At 40.3% G+C, this 16,588-nt stretch overlaps 1 protein-coding gene across 1 annotated transcript; it reads right to left on the bottom strand.

Annotated features, from left to right (window-relative positions):
* Window positions 1-3,739: 3,739 nt before the first annotated feature.
* LOC147444467 (uncharacterized) lies at window positions 3,740-5,138 on the bottom strand. Its single transcript, XM_086527863.1, has one exon. The coding sequence runs from the start codon at window positions 5,131-5,133 to the stop codon at window positions 4,111-4,113; it is 1,023 nt and encodes a 340-aa protein (XP_086383989.1). The 5' UTR covers window positions 5,134-5,138; the 3' UTR covers window positions 3,740-4,110.
* Window positions 5,139-16,588: the final 11,450 nt, after the last annotated feature.

The raw sequence follows: 16,588 nt of genomic DNA, 5'->3' as shown, positions 1-16,588 counted from the left end.
CCAGGTGTTCCATATTCATCCATACATCAATGTGCTAAAGGGGGTTCTCATTAAAATAATGCATTTTTTATATAAAGGGACCATATCAACCCCCACATGATATTACCGACTTTAAGAAAATGATATAATGAAATTTTGGGTATGGATCATGTATTTACAAGTAATGGAGCTAGATTTCACTTTGCAAAGGTCTCCATTCGCTATTTTTTGAGCCCAACCCTCATCCACAATTTGTAATACATTTTCACTGTCTAAGCACTTAATCAACATCATTGTTCTAGACAATCTCACATCTACCTCTGCAAAAATTAAAGAAATACAATGATCGACATAAAAGTTGAAACTCTTATTTTCTTGGGTACAATCTTGGCCTTTAAACATTTTTGGATCTCATAAAAGATCTTGCACCTATAGATTTCACTTATTGTTGAGCTTGGTAGTGGCCACTCTCCACTTGTAAACTCAAACACGGCAAGCTTGGAGATAGTGCCCCAATCCTGCATGGATTCTAGTGGAACATAAAAATGATATGGAATTTTTTTTATATTTCTTTTTAGAGACCCATGTTTATCCCGTTGTAAAGCTCTTCACCAATGGATCCATGCTAGACAGCCGAAATGTCTATGACACACTCCATCGAGTACCATTCTTCTATGCTTGATGGATAGAGCTCTGTGCATACTACAAAACATGGACAAAAAATAAACAATCAGAGAACCACAATCAAGCCAAAGAAAAGTGGAACTAATCTAGTGTGTACATATGAACCACTTACAATTAGCTATGTGTAGAGGAAGATTTTATCTTCTAGGATGAAGGTGAAGCTCCTTGTGCATGTAGAGATGATGCACTCAAATTTCCTTCACTGTCTTCTTGGCTCCAACAAGTGGAAAGTCTTTCACTCTTCCTTTCCAACATGAAAAGAATGAACTTTTGGATTAGGCTTTTCTTCTCTTGCTCTATTGCATTATAATCCAATGGTTGTGCTCATATAATGTGGCCTAAGTGGTGATTGTTTCAATGGATGTTCTCGGGTGTTTACACCGTGTGGACTACATTGATTGAGCAAAATAGGATGCAAAGAGGATCAAGGTGAATAGAGGGCAACAGGAAGGAGGGAGAAGGAGGCATTGGGAGGAAAAAGGAGGTGGTGAGACAAATAGAGGGGTAGGTATAGGAGGGAAAAGAAGGTCATGAGAAGATTCAAAAAATATTTTGGTTGGTGAAAGAGATCTTCTTCATGTAAAAACTTAAAGACCATGTACTTGCAACACTTGTGTCTGGCTTGCGATGCAAAGTGCACATACCTTCTCTATTTTGAGGACATGAGGTTGCCCCTTCTTTAGACGAGTCTAGATACTGCAATTCATCTTTTAAGTGGATGGTTTATGCCACCTCAATAGTGCACCCTTGTATGAGCCCTCACTCTGGGCACTCTGAACATTGTTTGAGTGCATGGCACTAGGGGCGATGAGACTTTCCAATCTTCCCTTCCATAGTAGAGTGAAGCTAGTCAATCAATCATGATCCTCTTGGCTCTCCAAGATTGGAAGTGATTCTCTAAGGCCCTTTTGAAGAGAAACAACCACAAAAATCCACCGCAAAGTATTAAATCATCTAACTCACTTATAGAGTACAGTATCCCAAGATAAAGAGAAGCTCGCCAGTTAGCTATGCAATACACTCTCAACAGAAATGAAAGGCTACTAGTCAATGGAGTGATTGAAGGTCCAAGTAACAGTCTAGCACCTATCTATGAGGTAGCATTTGATTGGAAATTTTGGCATTGGCTCAGAAACAGGAACCTTGCTTTGCAACAAAGAAATGTACCATGCACCAAGCTTAGTTACAAGGAAGCTTGGTTCTCTCCACTAAAAAAAAAAGTGGAGGCTGGTGTGGCCTGATGGAAAGTGGGTGGTATTAAAAAAAAGCCACTTTCGCCAACACCACACAATTTATCTATGTTATTTATGCTTGTTAGTAGTATTATGCTACTAATTTGGGCATCAAATAAACCTAAATTTATCAAATTTTATATAGATCTAAACTCCTTGTTTCAAGTTATTTCTCCTCATTTATAATATGGCAGACAACTTTGTGATATAGTCATAGTTGAATCTAATTAGCATATGTGAATTTTATACTGACTAACAATGTCTATGGACATGCTAAAAGGTAAAAGTTAATGTGATTTTTCCCAAATGCTTTCAAAGAATTACCTACAATACTCAATATGAGTTGATCGAAAATAGTACAGAGCTTAATGAAGGTGTCTTTCCATGGCCATCTTCAACAACTAATTTGTGGGGATGGACATATTTTTTTCGATTCTCTTTTGAAAGAAAATCAAATCATCTTCAAGTAGGCCCAAACTTCATTGGATAATCTCTCAATAGGTATGTGACAAATGTACCTAGCTTTTTTTTACCTACATCAAAATACTACCCACATCTTGTACTCTTCCATGTTAAGTAGTGAAGTGCAATTTTACAGATAATTTTCTAGCTTTGGAAAAGTCTAATTTATATTTTTGAGCTTTTTTCATGTAAACTGTGTATTTGAAAACTTGTTCATTTCTTGAATCCATATGTAAGAAGTTTTATGAGGTTTTGATGTCATATACAAAAGTTGTGTCTCATCTACTAGAATCTTGATTTGAGCCATTTTTGTGGCTCATTACAAGTCTAGTGTTGAGGTGCTAGGGTTTAACACTAGACTTGTAATGAGCCACAAAACTTGCTGCAGCCACAAAAATGGCTCAGATCAAGATTCTACTAAATGATACATAACTTATGTATATGACATCAAAACCTCATGAAACTTCTTACATATGGGTTTAAAATATGAAAAGTGTTTTCAAATACAAAATTTAGATGAAAACCTAAGTTGGATTCAAGCCTACTTAAATATGGCTAGCGTTTAAGATGGAACTCTAAGTTCCCAAACATTCATACTAGTAGGTAGGGCAAAGTAGGTAGGGCGAGGTGAGAGGCCAACAAATTCTATGTTGCAAAAATACTATTCACAAGCCTTTTATAGTAAACACATTGTAAGAATTGAAGCATGTAATGATTTTGTAGTGTTTACACTACAGCTCTTTTGTTTCCTTTTTTTCATTAGAGTTTGAGGAGGGTGGTCAATCTTCTCATTCTAGCCCTCACTGGATATTGATTAGCTTAAACTATGCAAGACATGTTGGTGAATTATCTTACAAGGCACCAAGTGAAGACATCGAGATGTGCATCTACGAGTGTTCTAGAGTGGAAAATGAAATGATTATGTCATATATGGTTGAAACAACAAAAACTATGTCTACAATCTTTCTCGTGTTAAAATTCAACAAAACATAGAAGGAAAGAAACTGAGTTGTGGGAATTAATTAGGTTGAGAATCTAGAAATTTTTTAATTTTCTTTATTTGGATAGGGATATCAAAGAATCATGTAATCTAGCTAAGGATTTTAATAGGAAAGTTACAAGCTCATTAGAGTTCAAACACCAATATGGCTATCAGGTGAAAATGACTAGCACATTAGACTTCAAAAAATGATCATCTATCGAGCTCGTTGTGGATGGCGCCTCTTACGTGGTTCTATGAGGTGCATAGCCATGAGTGTAAAGGATTAGCTTAAACCATGCAAGACATCAACATGTGTATCTAAAAGAGTTCTAGCTAACTCTTGTGTTTGCTCCCAAGTAATTTCTAAAGTGGAAAACGAAACGATTATCTCATGGTCGGTATTACGAAAACTATGCCTGCAAAATTTGTCATGTTACAATTTAACAAAGCATAGGAGGATAGAAATTGAGTTGTGGGAATTAGGTAGGTTGAAGCTTAGAGGCAGCTTGTGAAACTTTGTAATTTCTTTATTTGGTTAGGGATAACAAAGAATCGTGTAATATAGCTAAGGCTTGAATTGGAGGCTTACATGCTCATTAGAGTTGAAAAACTGGCATGGCTGCCAATTGAGAACGACACTAGCATGTTAAACTTCAAAAAATGATCATGAATCGCGCTGGTTGCAGATGGCGCCACGAGTATATGTAGGATTCTAAGCGGGAATAGGTGGAGTGGCATACAGATGGTGCATGGCCACGAGTATATAGGATTCTAAGCGGGAATAGGTGAAGTGTCATAGAGAGGGGGAGGAGAAGCATAAAGCGGGGAAGGCTCCACGTAGCTAGGTGGTGGAGGGGACTTGTAGGCGGGAGAAGGCTCCACATAAGTGGGTGGTGGAGGAGACTTGTAGATAGGGGATGGATCCTCATACGTCGGTGGCGGAGGGGACTTATAGGTGGGTGAGGGGTCGGCATATGATGGGGGTGGGGGTGACTTGTAAACCGGAGAGGACCCATAGTAAGGGGGTGGTGGTGGCGACTTGTAGATAGGAGATGGCTCAGAGTATGAGGGGGGTGGCGGAGACTTGTAGATAGGAGAGGGGTCATAGTAGGGAGTGAGCGGTGGGGACTTGTAGTAGACGGGTGAGGGTGTGTAGTGGGAAGGGGGTGGTGGAGACTTGTAGACGGGGGAGGGCTTGTAATAGTAGGCAGGAGGAGGAGGAGACTTGTAGTAGACAGGGGAAGGCTTGTAGTAGGGCTTGGGCTTGTAGTAGTAGGGCTTAGGAGCAGGCTTGTAGTAGGAGTAGGGCTTGGGCTTATAATAGTAGCTAGGTTTGGGCTTATAGTAGTAGTGGGGCTTAGGAGCAGGCTTGTAGTAGGAGTAGGGCTTGGGCTTATAATAGTAGCTAGGTTTGGGCTTATAGTAGTAGTGGGGTTTGGGCTTGTAGTAGTAATGAGGCTTGTAGTGGTAGTGTGGCTTGGGCTTGTAATAGTTGTAATAGTAGCCCGGCTTGCGCTTGTAGTAGTAGTAGGGCTTGGGCTTCTTGTAGCTTGGCTTGGGCTTGGGCTTTGGCTTGTAGTAAGGCTTGGGGGCGTAGTAGTATGGCTTGGGAGGAGGGGGCGAGGACTCCTTGTAGGAAGGGACAGGAGAGGCGGCCTTCTTCTTGGGATAGTAGCTGTAGCTATCGTCCTCCTCAGCTTTGACGGGAGGGTAGTAGCTGGCCTGCACGCTGAGGCAAGCGGAGGCCAAGAAGGCCAGGAACAGGAGGAGAGGGTGACGGATTCGGAACTCCATCGTTGTCGGAGTTGAGGGGTTTGGGAGGAGAGCTTGCTGCATGCCTCTTCTTATACTGCATCAGCTACTTCGGGGGCCGGGGCTTGCAAGTACGAACTGCTGACCAGGCTGTACTCTACGAATCATTGGAGGGAGAGGAAGGCCGTGTGAGCGCTCAGCGTGGATATGCTTTTGACGTGCTGGACGTGCATGCAGGTCGCTTCGATACCGCTTTAATTTATCGTTGACGTTCATACCCCGAATAAGGGAAAACCATGCATTTTTGGAATCTACTGCGGCAGCAGATTCATACGTTTTTCCTCCTCCTCTCTTCATTGCGACGCCGGAAGCCCTCTCCCTCCTTTTCATACATAAAAGGACATTCACTATGGACCTGACTATTTTAAGAAAATCAGAATTAAGGCGAATCTTTAATAGATGCCGACAAAAGTGCTGGGGAAAAATTCCAAAAAAAAATCACTTGATGCGAGCAAAGGCAGAGGCAGGAGGTGAGGAAAGGGCGCAACGTGTCGGGCTGGGGTTAATTGCATGTAGGAGTTGCTACAATTTTTTTTTTTTATATGTACACGAATGCGTGCCAACAACGAAAGCCCTTGGGTGAGGTGATTATTGTTATATGACTGAATTCTCAGTGCGTCTGTACGAGTTCAATCCCTGCTTTTTGGCTGGCTCTTAGCCCACACAAGGGTTAGTCGAGGACCCGTCCCGAATTTACAAAGATTCGGTGCAATAAAACCAAGAAGCTACTAGGTATGGTATGTGCGACCGACCTTTTTTAATGTTTTATTACTGAGAATTAATGAAGATCCGCTTGGTAAAGGGAAGAGCTGGAGAGGGAAGGGGTGCCACAAATCGCTCTCACGAAGGTGGCGACCTGCCCCACGGGGGAGGCATGGCGACGCAACTAGGCCAAGGCTATGACAGCTATGGACTGCAGTAGCAGCGCGGACGAGGGTAAGTGCGATGGGAGCCGGTTGCTACAAAATTGTATTTTTTAAAATATTTTTTTGGAAGGCATGTCACAACCACATCCTGGATGGTGGGTTGGCTATGAGGAAAACTTCAACGTGTTGGACTTTAGCCTGCTGCCCGCGTTCAACTCCTCCATTCTTCTTTTAGAGGGTTAGAGGGTAATTGGATATATGGGTTTCCGATTTTGAATTCGGAATAAATAAACTAAAGAGGAACAGTATGCCCATAATTCAATATAAGCTTTTGTTATATACCCCTACAATATGCTATAGCACATAGTGTTTTCTCAATTATATGGGCGTCTTAATGTACTCTCATTCCATTGGCAAGCGTCGAATTTTTTTCGCGATTCTTACGGAAGGACAATTTTAAAAAAGTGACACACTCATGAAACTTTTGTCCTTCGTATGGGCGGAGAATGCCTTAAAGAAGAGTCAATTTTCAAATTCTATCAAAATGGTATTTCTAATGCTAGATGTCTTGTCCACTTTATTTTTTGTGCTATATGTTTTACCTACTACTAAGAAAGTTGCTTGGGATTGTAGATATGTATAGCCTCATGCCCTGATTGCACTATGTGTTAAGTACTCGATAACCATATGTATTTGTCACCAAAAACAGCAAGACAAGATTTGGATATTCTAGTTGTCTTTTTTGAGCGCAAACTATCTTATGAAGTAGAAGTTGCTTATCTTGTGAATCCAAGACTATGCAAGTAGTTTTTGAATGTATGCCTCACCCCTGGTTGGGCTTAAAAGTGTCAATTTTCATATGTAGGAAGCATGTCTCCCTACTACCAATAATTTACCTTAGGCATCATAATATAGGGATGGGTTTTCTAGTGTCTTGCCACACCTGCTAGGATGTGGGTCCTTGGGGCACTTTTGTGGATGTGGATCAAGGTTCTTGCTTATAGATAATCACAAAAGCACGTGGTGTCATTAGGAAGAAGATGAGGTCTAGGAGGGCCTCTTTATTTTCCATGAGACTATGGAGGTGATTAACATTTTGACGAATAGGTGCATGCCATATGTGCAAGAATGGTGGGTGTGTAAGAGAGGGTAAGAATGGTCAAAGGATGCATTTTTTCCCTTCAAAAAAGGGAGGATAACTAATTTATAATTTCGGCCTTCCATAACTCGTACATACAATCTTCTATTTGAGCAGAGATTATAGAACTATAATCTACACGCCGACATTTTTTTAAAGATATGTTACATGATATAGTTTTTCTCGCTAGATTTTAAATTTCATTTTGGGGGAAAATTTTTGAACTCAAATAAACTGTCCGTTTTACTTGTTTGAATTCAAAATTTGTCATTTGATTGCTTTCCTAATACTAGAGCTTTGACTCCCTTCAACTGCCAAATAAAAAGGCCCTCCTAGACCCCATTCTCTTCCTAATGGCTATTCATACAAGTGTATATGCATCCTTGAGCGAAATGTAAAAAGGTAATTTTTTTATAAGAAGACAGGTTCAATATTTCAAAGCGGAGCTATTTAGAAGTCTTTTATAAACGCCAAGCAACTGAAATAGGCTTCCACTCAAGATAAAGGATAATCTGATAACGAAGAGCATCGATGACACTAAATATATTGAAGAAGTGATCTTGATGAGTTTCCAGATTCCATTACACCTTCACCTAACAAGTGGAGAATATAGAGTATAAGCCCAACATGACTCTTGGAGTTTGTCCTTGATTTAAAAGGAAAGAGTATGTATCCTTTTAGTGTAGTGTTGTTTTTTCTAAGAAGCTAGCGAGCAAGGAGAAGCCACACCTCATCAAGATGTTAGTGAAAGGACCAAGAAGTGGAGTGGAATTGATTAATTGGATGCATCTAGGTAGTAATTTGGAATGTTGGTTCACTTTGATCATGTCCATCATGTGCAAGGATGGCCAACCCTATCTGCACATGTGTATGATCCATTTGTTTGGGAGCTACTTACAATAGAAACCAAGAATTTTTAGTGGAAAATAAATATGGTAAGCTTGATTTTTCGAAAATGTAGAATATGATGGTGCAAGAACAAGTGTTTGATAAACAAATGTTGAAAAGCTTCATGATAGATGAGGAAGAATCAAATTATATTGTATTCTTCATTGGGAGTCGTCCATAATTCAACACATGGTAAAGAGCATTCATTATTCTCCACAACGGAGAATTAAATCTTATGGTGCAAACGGAAGAATGAACCTTTAAAAACCGATTTCTACCAATTTCTAGTGTAACATTTAATGGCCTAGTTACTTGTGTGTAGCGGAAAATAGCATAAACATAGTGAGCATTTTATTAGTATATATTCCTAATGAGCGTAGAAAGAGTGCTTGGATGGAGAGAGCAACAAAAAGCATGACACCAAGTTAGATAAGAACAATACTTCAAAAGAGAGAGAAATTAGGTATTGGCAACAGTTGAGGACCGGATTTAGATGGAGCCAGTCCCCCCTCCAAAAGGCTTTGTATTATAGGTTTTCCCCATCAAGGGAGACATTTTACAATACAATACTTTGTATTCCTTCAATAACTTGATGGTGGAATGAAGATGGAAGCTTCAAGCACCTAGCTCACACTTATAACACACAACATCAATTCCCTCATGCACGGTCTCAGACCTAAGACCTCACACACCTTCGAAGATGGTGAGAGCTAGCGGGGTACGAGAGTAGATTGAGAGGAAGAAGGAGTATTCTTACGACAAAGAAGTATATCTCCTGACATAATCACTCATGATAGCTTAGCATAGCTTAGTAATTAGCATGATAGAAGAGATGAGCATGCATTGGAGGTTGGATCTTGGTTGGATTTGCATCACAAAGCGAAGAGTTGTTGGTGTGGGCCTCCCGTCTCACAAGCGTGGAGTAAATGATGAGCTTTCCATTAAATTTTGAGAAGGAGAGAGAGTCTTATTTTCTTCAAACATGAGATTGTGTGAGTGTGTGTGTGATAATGCCTTGCCAAAATCAACCCCCTCTCTCTCTTGGTCGACCCCTCTTGATTTTACTCATACTGGCACCTCATTGGACCCTGCAACGCTTATAAGCCAATGATAATTAAGAAGCATAAGTGATAGCCTTGTGAAATGTGTCCCCCTTTCCCATTTTGTAACAGCTTTAGGTAATTAGATAATGCAATTTAACTCTCATTGGGCCGCATAGTCTTTTGGCAAATATGAATCAGGCAAGCCATTGGGCTGTTGAATGCTCATTGGACCCCTTGGGAGACTATCAATAGTCTTCCAGAGAGCTTAATTTCTAATGGTTCTTTTCTCAAGTGTTTTTAAATGAATTAAACTAGATTTACTCTAGCCTAATTCTCATGGGTCCACCTCTATGGCCACCCAATAGGATTTGAATGCACCTTGGGGGCAACTACGCTAGGGAGCTGACATGTGTCCCCTATTCCCTTTAAGTGTGTGTGTGTTTCTCTCTCCTCCCCTACTAAAAGGGCTCGCCCCCTCCTATCTAGGGATATGAGAAGACTTTTTGGTCTTCACATAAGAATTCAATATTACCTAGAGTTTGACCATTGGATCTAACCTTTGAATTTTGGAAACTTAGCATTTTCAAAGTCTTAATGGGCTCAGCCTTAGGGTCTTTGAATCCCATTGTTGCACATTGCTCTTTTGCAGATGCCCCCCCCCCCCCCCCCCCCCCCCCCCCCCCCTTTGGATCCCTATTTTACCTCCTTTTGGAACCCTACTGTGGCCAACACTCTACCAGCTTAACCAATATTCTAGCTTTTTCTTCCCTTGTACTTCCCCATATTAAATGATCAATTTAACATGAGAAAATCATTTAGGAGAACTAGATATTAGTTATTATGACATTACCTCTCTCTTGAAATCATAGTCTTCCTCGACTATGGGGTAGAGAAGATAAAGCCTATTCATTAGTCCCTTTTCTAGCGGGTAGAGGATCCCTATCTTACCCTATGACATCGTTTTAGAATGGATGACTAATCCATTTGGTGCTTGAGAGCCCAAGGTAGTGAAAGCATGTATGTGCATTAGTCCATCAATCTTCCATAGTAGAGTGACAAGCTCTAATTGGTGTTTGGAAGACGTCGTCTCCGCAAACTTGATCATAAGGATGCATACTACTTAACATTTATGCACAATAAAGAAAAAGAGAGTCTTGTAAGACAAAAAAACTTTGTTCATTTTAAACATTTTTACATTTGCTTACTCTAGGAAAACATTGTAAGCATTGACAAGGTTTAGGTTATCCTTTACATGTATGCTTTGCATCCATCTAGCATCTTCAAAAGGATACTTCTTAAACTTAATAAGATACTGCCGGATAATCTTACCACCTCTCAATACCTTCTCTTCATATAAGAGAATGGACTCGGGTTGCAACACCTCTTCCTGGTCCTCGATCTCCGCTGGGTCTTCGGTAGTTGGCTCTTGATGTGTCTCTCCTTTGTAAGGCTTTTAGTAGGCTCACATGAAAATCATTGTGTATGAGCCAATGACTGAGCAACTTGAGCTGATAAGCCACTCATTGATTGGTCTAAGAATTTGGAAGGGACCATAGTACCTTTTTGCTAGCTTAGCATAGTACTTTTGGTGTCCCATAGGATTCTTGCCCGTCGTGTGACTTATCGAGCCTTAGAAAATTTAAGCAAGGCCCAATCATTTTCTTTAAAGTCTTGGGATCTTTTGTGCTTATCAGCAGTAGCCTTTTGCCTTTGCTGTGAGATAGAGATAGCATTCTTAGTATTCTGTAAAGATTCTTGTAGGTCTTGGCTATACTCATCTACAACGAAGATCTTCTTATGTACTTTAAGTAGTAGGGGACTTTTGGATCTTCCCTCAATTACCTTGAAAGGTGCATTTCCCATGGAGGTATGTACATTATTATTGTAGGCATACTCCACTAAGGGTAAGTACTTCTCCCATTCGGACCTTTGATCTACTCGTTACTTAGGCTTTTAGTAGATCAAGAATTGTTCGGTTGGCTATTTCACTTTGGCCATCCGTTTGTGGGTGATAGGCCGAAGAGAAGTTTAGCCTTGTCCCTAAATTCTCAAAAGACCCTTCCAAAAAGTATTGGTCATTCTAGGATCTTTATCTGACCTTATGGACATTGGCAAGCCATGGTACTTGAAGATTTTTGATATGAAGAGGGTTTTCATTTGATGGGCTTTGATAGTCGTTTGGACATGTATAAAATGAGCTTGTTTGCTGAACCTGTCTACTATCATCCATATTACCGTATTCCCATGGATAGACTTAGGCAATCCCAAGATAAAATCCATGGATATGCTCTCCCATGGTGAATTAGGGACTGGCAAAGGTTGAAGCAATCTAGGTTACTTCCCTCTATCAAACTTCGTCTTTTGGCATACCACACATTTAGAAGCATACTCTTGTACAATTTCTTTCATGGCAGGCCAATAGAAATCTGTTTCAATCCCTTTTAGAGTGAATTCCTCTATGCCCCACATAAGGAGGAGCATGAGATTCATGCATTAATGCATAGTTAGTTAGTAACGCATAGTCTATTGCCATAGAGAAGATAACCATCTTGTAAAGTAAATGGTTCCTCTTTCTTCCCTAGTGCAAGGACTGAAATCACATCTCTAAAATCGGGATCAATAGCGTACTCATCTATCATAGAAGATAGATCATTGTGAGTTTCTATGGAAATCGCGTTCATTCTCGGCCATCTTGAGAGTGCATCGGCTACTTGATTATGCTTTCTAGCAACGCGAGAAATATGAAAATGAAATCACGAAAGGAAATTTGCCCACCTCATTTTTTTGGGCTACATCATGAAGTACCTAAGGCTTTGATGATCGGTCGGTAGAATGAAAGGAGTCCCCAATAAATTATAGTGCTTCCACGGGTCTAAGGCATGTACAACTGCGAGGAGTTCCTTTTCATATATTCCTAGAGCTTTCTCAACAGGGTCAAGCCTTCAACTTTCATAGGCTATGGCATGCCCTTCTTGGAGAAAAACAGCTCCAAGGAAAGCACCACAAGCGTCACATTGGACCTCAAATGGATTTGAGAGATCCGACAGTGTAAGCACAGGTGTAGAGAAAAGCTTTTCTTTAAGCTTTTTGAAATCATTTTTCTCCTTGGCAGACCATGTATACCTAACATTTTTCTTTGTTACGTCATGTGATGGTCTCGCGATTTCTGATAAATTTTTTATGAAGCATCTATATTATGCACACATACCTATAAAGATTCTTAGTTCATGTAGATTGCTTGAATTAGGCCATTCTTTTATTACCTCTAGCTTTTAAGGATCCATTTGGATGCCATCCTGAGAGATAATGTGACCTAAATACTGATTCTCTTGTTAAAAAAACTCACTTTTCTTTTGATTAATATAGAGTTTACTCTCTCTAAGACTTGATATATTACTTGGAGGTGTTTCTTGTGTTCGTCTGATGAATTAGAGTAGATGATTATATCATCAAAGAACACTCCAGTAAAGGTTCGGTGAGGCGTGAATATCTTCTTCATCAAGCGTTTGAATGTGGTTAGTGCATTGGTCAAGCCAAAAGACATGAGAATGTATTCATAAAGACCAAACATAGTGCAAAATATGGTCTTTACAATATCTTGATGAAATGGTGGTGGTAATGTGTGTGCTAGTCTCCACCCACCAACCATGCTATCTTATAGCCTCCCCCTAGCGTACACACTGTCGGGCTGTGCCGGTGGCCTTGCCCATAGGACCCATGTCCTTACATTACCCCCCCCCCCCTTCGAGAATCGTTTTCGTCCTCGAAAACGAATGTAGGAAAATGTTTCTTAAGTGCGGAGACATTCTCCCATGTAGAACCTTCTTCGGGCCTATCTAGCCATTTTACCAACACCTATTGTTTGACATGATGTCTGGTGCGAAGCTCACAAGAATCCAAAATCTTTTCGAGATCATGAGGAATGATTGGTGGTGCGATAAGGTCAACCAACACACCTATGTCAATGACATTATCATTCTGTCCTAGCTGTTTTCATAAATGGCTAACATGAAAAACAAGATGAACTCGTGATTGTCTGGAAGATCTAACTTATAGCCACTTGACCTATACATTTGAGAATGGTAAATGGTCCATAATAGTGTGGTGAGAGTTTAGCAACTTTTCCCGTCTTCATACTTTCTGAATGCTCTAGAACTTTGAGGAAAACCTTGTCTCCTTCTTTGAAAGTAGCAAGATGTTGGAGAGGGGGAATAGGGAACACACCCAACACACAAAATGTTTGCCTCTCTATAGCCCATGGATTCCACAGAACCCGTAACCTCTCTAATAACACATTCAAATTGGATAATTTGCACTAATACTTCCTCTTTAGAAAACCGAACCACCACCTCGCACCTTGCAAGAAACACCCTTCATCATAAACACACCCACACTGCTCAACTCACCCTTTTCGACTCACAAAACACCCCAATTCTACCCTCTTAGTGACACCCTTCAAGTTGCAGGCAAACCCTCTGCAAACACTGGCAACTACACAAAGAGCAAGGGAAAAGGAGGGGGATGGGGAGAAGCAACACAAGAAGTAGGGGCAAATATTTGGTATTATTGCATAGTGGGGTATTACAGTAGAGTATGCAATTCCAATGGCAAGCTTTGCAATACACATGCTTGAAAACCTTCAATCACTCCCTCTGGCAAAAAAGCCAATGAGAAATCACTCCTCTCTCTTTTTATAAGGCTTGGCTAAGGCTAAAAATGAAAAAAAACATGAGCTATCTAGCTCGTACAACTTACATTAGGAAATTTCGGAGGTCATTTGGAGGGCCTTCTAAGAAAATGTATTTTTTGCACTCTCTCTCTAGAAAAAATGGCAAATAAAAGAGCTGGGTCTTTCATAGTAAAACTTCAAAAAGTGTACTTTAAGTAGATTCCTTACTCCTCTGAACATTCGTTCGTAGTGATTGAGGGATAATCCTCTTTTTAGTTGCATTGAATGAACAACGTCAATACGGAGGGAATGAGGCTAACATGGAGGGACGAATCCACAGCCGCTATTCACTTTCCATTAAACCTGCACATTTGGCTAATGGCGCACTCCTCAAATGGCACAAATGTTACCCACAAACGAGCCAAATATCACCTTCACATTGATTTGGACAATGAGTACCAACCATTGATTAAGCGCAGTAAAACAAACACACATATACCTCCCACCTCCATAGACACGCTCAGAGCTCAAGGAGCTAAACACATAGATATCTGGACGAGAGGCTCTCTCTACCCTAAGAATCCAATAACTAATGCGTCTCCACCGTTTGTCAATCCTACAAGCTTATTGACCTTTGCTGGTGATGGAGAAAACGGCCTTCTAGGTTATTGTAAATCACTTACAAGAGAAGCTGGAACTTACAAGAGCATTCTCCAAGCTCAACAATGTGAGATTGTTCGCCTTTCACATTTACATTCTACAGATCAGGTTACCATTTTGCAACATAAAATAGAGGTACAAGAACTGAAAGGAAAGGTGCGAAGTTGTCAAATGAAGGACACCATCTTGGGTGGTCGTATCCGAAAGAAGAAATTGCGCAATCTTGAAACATTGCAGGTTGCATCAGGAGGTCTCAAGAAAAGAATCCGAGCATTAAGGTGATGCTTCTTGGTTGGCTACATTGTCTTAGTTAAGTAATCTCTTTGTGTTTTCTTGTTATGCATTGTTTTCATGTGCCTAAATAGTGTTAGTGAAGCAAATTTTCTGTTATTTACTTATGCATTGTCTTCATGTAGAGACTCAATCTATCCTGACAAGGAAAACATTGACCCCAAAGCCAATATAGGAAAGAGATTGAAGCCACTTATAAGTAGAAGCCTGGCAGCAGATATAGTACATGACAAGAAGTTTAAGGTTCTACAAAGAAATGTAGTGGACCGCTTTATTTCAGAGAACTCAGTGCCTGCAAAAGAGATACAAGGCACACTTGATTCACTTGGTGTAAGCAAAAGAGGATATTCGGCTATCCAAAAGTCTGTCTCATCCATCTTTGTTAGGAAGGGTATAAAATCCAAACTTCTACCATCAGCCTCAAGTGTTTGGAAAGAGAGGCTTCAGCTTAACGAGGCACAGGGAGACTATCTTGGACAGCCCTTTCATATTAAAGCAACTTACAGTGGCCATGGAGCGAACATGGCATATGATGAGTTCAACAATATTTTTATGGACCTGCGGATACTACAGAAGAGAATGGTGGAGTTTTACAACATCACATTTGAAGAGTCACGTGGACTATTACATTTTGTTTTAAAACTGGATGAGTGTGAGCTTGTTAAAGAGAAAAAGCTAGAGCGTGTTACTATTACTTTAATGAATAGAGACCTCTCAAAGTGTCCCAGTGATGATCCTTTATATTTTAGTGTTCAATCAGAATCTAACATATGGTGGCTTGGTGCCTTTGAGGTAAGCGATATTCTCAAGTAAGCTCAAATGTTCAGATCTACTTAAGTCTCATTTATTTTGTGTTGCAGGTAAAGAAAGAAGATCATGAGATTCTATATTGGGTGTTCCATCGAACTAATATTCCGGAGCTGATTGATCAACAGACTAACCAGGGAGAGGTACTGCGTCTAGATGGAAGGGGAGACTTTCAAGTTCAGTGGCATCTTGCAGGTGACCTTAAAACATTAAAGTGCATGTATAATTGTGGAATGGGTGCAATGGCAAAGTCACTATGTTTGTTCTGCATGGAGCCTGCAAAGGTCATGGACCCAAAGTGGTGGAGAAAAGCTCCAACACGTCACATTGAGGATCCTGCTTTTCGACCAGTTTTGAAAATACCACTTGTGAATGTCCACATTTGTACAATGCATGCCCTTTGTAGAATTGTAGAGAAATTGGTCTACTTATACATCGGGTTTGCGTGGAAGATTAAGAACTCTGCAGAACGACAAGTAGCCTTGCAGTGCTTAGAAATGGTATTGTCGGATATGGGGCTTCATGGTGGCAATGTGAAAATCCAGCGGGATGAAAAGAGATCAACTGCTGAGAAAGATGTCCCATGCAAACCATCCATCGGTGGGGTGAAGGCACGGAGGTTTTTATCTAAGCCCCAAGGTACAAGAGATCCAAAGCTAACAAAACATGGAAAAATATATAACACATCTTATGTTAGCAAGGTAGAGTATCAGAGCTGGAAAAAGCTACATATTGCAGTCAAAGACCACGAACCAACTACTCGTAACGCGAAGGCTGAGGTTTGGCGATCAATAGACATCCTATTTTTGATGTGCGACAAAGATGACTGGTCACAAGGTGATATGAACAAGTTCAAGGAAAATCTCAACCTTCTGAAAAAATCATTCAAGACAGCATGGACAGACACCCAGATTACTCACTACATGGTATTATAATGTATTCTTTCTCTCTTATGTGCAAATATGTGACTGTAAAACATTCTAACTAATTTGTTTTCATATCCAGCACATCATCTTCAATCATTTGCCATATTTTATACAGAAGTATGGGAACCCGGCAATATGGAATACCCAAG

This window comes from Adiantum capillus-veneris, chromosome 13 (assembly GCF_014529385.1).
Source record: "Adiantum capillus-veneris isolate H3 chromosome 13, ASM1452938v2, whole genome shotgun sequence".
Classification (NCBI taxonomy): domain Eukaryota; kingdom Viridiplantae; phylum Streptophyta; class Polypodiopsida; order Polypodiales; family Pteridaceae; genus Adiantum; species Adiantum capillus-veneris.
This window is presented reverse-complemented; position numbering and strand designations above follow the sequence as displayed.